The sequence below is a fragment of the Salvelinus sp. IW2-2015 genome, unplaced genomic scaffold, assembly GCF_002910315.2.
Source record: "Salvelinus sp. IW2-2015 unplaced genomic scaffold, ASM291031v2 Un_scaffold10125, whole genome shotgun sequence".
In the NCBI taxonomy this organism is placed as follows: Eukaryota; Metazoa; Chordata; class Actinopteri; order Salmoniformes; family Salmonidae; genus Salvelinus; species Salvelinus sp. IW2-2015.
The window spans coordinates 1-5997 of record NW_019951383.1 but is presented as its reverse complement, the minus strand read 5'-3'; the positions used below and the strand labels follow the sequence as shown (position 1 = coordinate 5997).

Here is a 5997-nt window from a genome sequence, read left to right as displayed (position 1 = left end):
AGCATTATTTTTTTGCATCTGTCAAAAGTGTAAAGGGCAAAAGCGTATTTCTGGAAGAAATGATAAATTATTAGTTTTGTATTAGATGTGAGACATCTTGCCTTCAGCGCTTAATTTATGTTGAATATCTTCCATTCCCACTCGTTCATCGTGGGTTGGTGTACACTCAGATAGCTACTGATGCTCAACTGCTGTCAATTGATCCCTGTTAGGTATGGCAAAGTTATACTACGTTGCATTATTTCATTGCGGCACTGTAAAAGTTGTCAGGAATTCCAACTCAACTCACATATAGTTGATGATTTCCTGGTTTACCTTGCAGAATAGTACATTATATTTAAACACATGGTTTTGTTTCGCTTTTAAGTTGTTGGTTTCATCCTGACTATTCCTCTATGAGATTTTGGTTTTAATTAAAGGAGCAAACTTTGCTGGATGCATGTCTTCATGATGACTAATACCTTTGCAGAGTATGGTAAACAACATTCTGTATCATTATTTATTAGTAAACAGGAAGTAGTCAATACTGTTGCATCAGGATCATTTATAACCACTGTATTGTTTCTCTGTGTTGAGTTTCCCCTATATTTAGTTTTGTTGATATTTGTTAGACATACACTATATATACAAAAGTATGTGGACACCCCTTCAAATGAGTGGATTTGGCTATTTCAGCCAGACTCGTTGCTGACAGGTGTATAAAATCGAGCACACAGCCATTCAATCTCCATAGACAAACATTGGCAGTAGAATGGCCTTACTGAAGAGCTTAGTGACTTTCAATGTGGCACCGTCATAGGATGCCACCTTTCCAACAAGTCAGTTTGTGAAATTTCGGCGCTGCTAGAGGTGCCCCGGTCAACTGTAAGTGCTGTTTTTGTGAAGTGGAAATGTCTAGGAGCAACAACAGCTCAGCTGCGAATTGGTAGGCCACACAAGCTCACAGAAAGTTGCCACCGGGTGCTGAAGATCGTAGCGCATAAAAATCATCTGTCCTCGGTTGCAACACTCATTACCGAGTTCCAAACTGCCTCTGGAAGCAACATCAACACAATAACTGTTCATCGGGAGCTTCATGAAATGGGTTTCCATGGCTGAGCAGCCACACACAAGCCTAAGATCACCATGTGCAATGCGTCCGCTGGAGTGGTGTAAAGCTCACTGCCATTGGACTCTGGAAATGCTTAATCACGTGCTGAATCACGCTTCACCATCTGGCAGTCCAACGGACGAATCTGGGTTTGGCGTATGCCAGGAGAATGCTACCTGCCCGAATGCATAGTGCCAACTGTAAAGATTGGTGGAGGAGGAATAATGGTCTGGAGCTGTTTTTCATGGTTCGGGCTAGACCCCTTAGTTCCAGTTAAGGGAAATCTTAACGCTACAGCATTCTCGACAATTCTAGACAATTCAGTGCTAACAACTTTGTTGCAACAGTTTAGGGAAGGCCCTTTCCTGTTTCAGCATGGCAATGCCCCTGTGCACAAAGCAAGGCCCATACAGAAATGGTTTGTTGAGATCGGTGTGGAAGAACTTGACTGGCCTGCACAGAGCTCTGACCTCAACCCCATCGAACACCTTTGGGATGAATTGGAACGCCGACAGCGAGCCAGGTCTAATCGCCCAACGTCAGTGCCCGACCTCACTAATGCTCTTGTGGCTGAATGGAAGCAAGTCCCCGCAGCAATGTTCCAACATCTAGTGGAAAGCCTTCCCAGAAGAGTGGAGACTGTTATAGCAGCAAAGGGGGGGGGGCAACTCCATATTAATGCCAATGATTTTGGAATGAGATGTTAGACAAGCAGGTGTCCACATACTTTTGGTCATGTAGTGTAAGTAACCATTGAATTTCAATAACTTAGCAACAGTGTTGTGGTCCTTTAATTATGTGTCCAAATGCCCAGTGTTTAGGTTAGTTGCGTCTCAAGATAGCAAGTGCCAAGGGTCACCTTTAAGATGGCTTTGGTTAATTGACAAAACTGTTTTGTAAATATGCTGGGGTGTATAAGACTTAATCAGGGCTCTATTCACATTGGTCCTATTTGCAGAGGACTGTATGATTATGAATCTGCTATTATGTCCTCAGTTTTAATTGATGCTCCAAATGTGTTGTTCTTTGTGTTTTCAGCCTTCATAAAAATCATATAATATTATTTTGATTATAAATCCCTCAGCTTGGGTATTGTGCAGTCACCAAATAGATTTTTTTTAATACAAAATAAATGTACTGCATTGTAAAATGCTTGTCTGGGATTTTTTATGTCACTGAGAACAACTTTGTAGTCTGTCGAAATGATTTGAACTATGGTCAATGATGGTTGCGCATGAAGCACAGTTAAAACCTTGGAAATAGCGCCATCTATTGGAATCCCAACCAACTGGATGACATTGAGGGGACCGGTGGAAGCGCGCCACTGACGTATAGGCATATGCTCCATGGTGTCATCATTACAAAGATAATATGATATGCATTTATGTTTCAGGGGAAGGAATAGTCTACGAGAGACGTTTCGGGTAACTAAATTACGCACCACTGTGCTCATGAATGCATCTTACTTTAATTGTAAGCCTATTCAAGTGTTTTAAGATAAGAATTGGTTGGGAAAGTTCTTGAACCAGCAGCATAGGAAGTGGCCCCCAAGGGTGCAATTGCTCTCCGGTGACAAGTGGACTGTTTTTACACCTTCCTTCTAAATAAGGAAGCATGCTGTCAGACATATGACCACCGACCCAATTTGGGAGCTGCCAAAGTGTCCATCATGTTCCGCAGTTGCTTAACGCCACCCAATGAGATCTCTCCCTTCCTCGGTTTCACGGGCGCTGTGACAGTGTTCCGTTGAACTCTCCACAGACTTGGCACTGCAGTTCAGCGCCTCTTTTCTTGCTTGCTTGCAACTTCACTCTCCCCATCCTCCGCCCTTGTATTATTCGAAGGGGCAGCAGTGAACTCAGCATGATGTAATCTAGAGATGCGATAGCCTGGCAAGGTGAAACAGGGTTTTGGTGAGTGGTGTTCTCCACGGCCTGTGTTGCCCACAGAGAGAGAGAGAGAGGCGCGGGGCTGCAAAACATGGTAAGCATCACCGCCACCATCTCAAGCACTGCCACGCGCACTCCCATTTCTACTCCTCTGCATTGGGGCTGTCGTCTCATGCCCAGACCCCTGATCCGCGTTCCAAAAATAATCCTCTGCCAGCATGCCGAAGGAAGAAAAACAAGAAGAGTGGTATTTTTAGGGCCATTCATTTTGACCACGTGCCCCGAAGGTAAACCGGATGGCCATTGCGCAAAGGTTCCTCATCAGTATGTCCTACGAGGCCAGCACGCACTGGACGTTGACTGCGATTGTTCTCTTGGGGTTCATAGTGGGGATTGTGTCATCATATCCTATTCCAAGCAGGACAAATGCAACGTTATTGGAGAAAAGATGGGAGACCCTCTTCTCCCGCTCCATTCTGGGCATCTCGGGGGAGAAATCGGACCTGAACTGGGAGAATGACTATTTGCTAGGTATCAAAAGAGTCCGGAGGCTCTACTGCAACGTGGGTATCGGGTTTCACCTTCAGGTCCTCCCAGACGGCAGGATAAATGGTGTACATAATGAAAACCAGTACAGTGAGTTGCTTCCAAAGATGTAACGCAATATACATCACATAAAGGGGCCGTCGTCAATAATTATGGATCTAACAGCATCTATAGCCCATTTTGCATGATATGTCATCAGCCGCGAAGGGAGCATTGAATGTCTTCTAGAGCAAAGACACATCTATTAAAAACAGTATCCATCAGTGCTAACTATCTCCTTAATCTCAAACATGACATGAATGTATGGACGTATTTAGACAACAACCTATTTTTACACTGGCTCCTACAGCGGCCCAGAAACGAACAGTCACCGTGTACGTCCAAAAGGGCAATTATTAAGCCTACATGATAGCCTAAACCTATACATTTCTGAGCATATATCGAAAATTGAACGTGGGAATTTATTAGAACAAAGACTCAGCATCCGGCGTAGCAATCTGCAAGGTTACACCCACAGACGCACAGCATATGCTATAACCATTATGAACCATATTTTGTACCTATCTGATCGGATGTATTTTTCCAATATCTAATATCTGGTATTTTGTTCAATTAGGTCTAATAGAGATCTCAACGGTAGAGCGAGGAGTGGTTAGCTTGTATGGGGTAAGGAGTGAGCTGTTTGTCGCAATGAATAGCCGAGGAAGGTTATACGGAACGGTAGGTATGCACAGTTGGCTATTCCATTTATTTTCCTGCAATATTTGTTCATGTTAATGGCTCCGAGAATAGTGGTCTTTGCTATTACGTTWTGACTGGTCGGGTTTTTATTTGCATGTCATATTAACTATTGGGTGTGCCTATCTTAACGTGTGCTGTGAATTATGTGAGTATAAATATGATAATGGAATGGTAGGCTATTTGGTATTGTTAACGATATGTTCCCCCAATCTAATTATGCATTCTTTTGAAATTATAAGCAGTAAATGGGCTAAGGGCCTGTTCATGGTCGATTTGCCTTCGGCTATAATGATGAGGTTAACAGACGCATAATTGTGTCACGCGCTGTAATATGGCCCTGCGTGCGAGGAAAAGTCCCCCGATACTCCAGAACCTTTTCATCGGGACCTGGGACTGTATGCAATTAGTCCTTTAATAAAGATGAATATGAGGCCTATTTACATGTTAGGTTACACTTATAGGCTATGGCTATCACTGATTGAAGTGCATCCTTTGATTATGGACATTGAACCAAGAGTCAGGAATGATGATTTCAAAAGTGATTCCATTAGGGTATCTCTGACGGACATCATCAGGCAGGCTTGTTGGAAGTCCCAGCACATCCCGTCTTTTCACAACGTATTATTGCAGAAAAAAATCCAAAATGTCTATCCAACAAATACTCTGAAAAATATTGTTAGAGAATTGTTTAGACAATTAAACAAACACGATTAGCAATTAACAAAGTGCAAGGTGCGCACAAGAAGGCCCACAGCTCTYCAATTGCGCATGAATGAACAGTCCCCCCCAAAATACACTTACAAAGTGTATGCAATTAAAAACCTTTTGACATCAATAATTTCACAAATAACACATTGGTTAATATGCTAAATAATTACCCATATGGGTGAGAAATAAGTGTCACAGCAGTGCTACATGTGCGTAATACCCCAGTTATTGATGTTTAAACGGATGGTTCACATTTGCGTCATCTTATTAATACACAAAAATAAGTCAATAGACCCAGGGAGTAAGCAAACCAACATTTGTTTTTGTTCAGTAAGCTGCAGTTTAGCATTGTCTTTATCAAGCACAAAGTATGGGAGTGGTAGGGCCTCTGTTAGCATGCTCCCAATAGCACAAATTACTCCAAAACAGCAACATTCACATTGTAATTTCCTTTGAAATTGAATGAATATGATATTTCAAGATGATCTCAGTTGATTTAAAGTTTTGAGTTCCAGGTTTAAAAAAATATGTGGTAAATTTTCGTTAGATATTAGATATAAATTTTCGTTAGATATTGCCTCAAGGACATACGTTTACGGTTTTTTAAACACTTTTATTTCTTATGAATTTTAGATTGAGCATAAGATGTGCTAGTCTTTAGAGACAAAGGTTTGCAGGTTCTTGGCCTGCTATCAGCCCCAAATGTGCTCCAATATATTAGTGCATGGCTCCCCTACTTTACACGTGAACCAATCCCGGATGAGGATGAAATGATTGCATGGCAAGTATTTTTCTGTGCATCCTGTACAACCATATCAAACTGCTAACTGTGAAACTAGACTTGGCCACGCATTTTCTTAGGCTTGTTCTCCTTTGCTATTTTCAGGCAGTCTTCCATGATGAGTGCAAGTTCAGAGAGAGCATGCTGCCAAACAACTACAACGCCTATGAGTCTTCCGTTTACAGAGGCTCCTACATTGCTCTCAGCAAGCATGGCCGTCTGAAGAGAGGCAAAAAGGCCAC

At 42.3% G+C, this 5997-nt stretch overlaps 1 protein-coding gene across 1 annotated transcript; it reads left to right on the top strand.

Moving 5' to 3' along the window:
* Positions 1-2619: 2619 nt before the first annotated feature.
* Positions 2620-5992, top strand: LOC111953093 (fibroblast growth factor 6-like; the record flags this gene model as incomplete). The annotated part of the gene is made up of 3 exons (XM_024145703.2): positions 2620-3615; positions 4142-4245; positions 5861-5992. Coding segments are annotated over exons 1-3 (576 nt in total), but the record flags the coding sequence as incomplete, so codon positions are not given.
* Between the last annotated feature and the right edge of the window lie 5 nt (positions 5993-5997).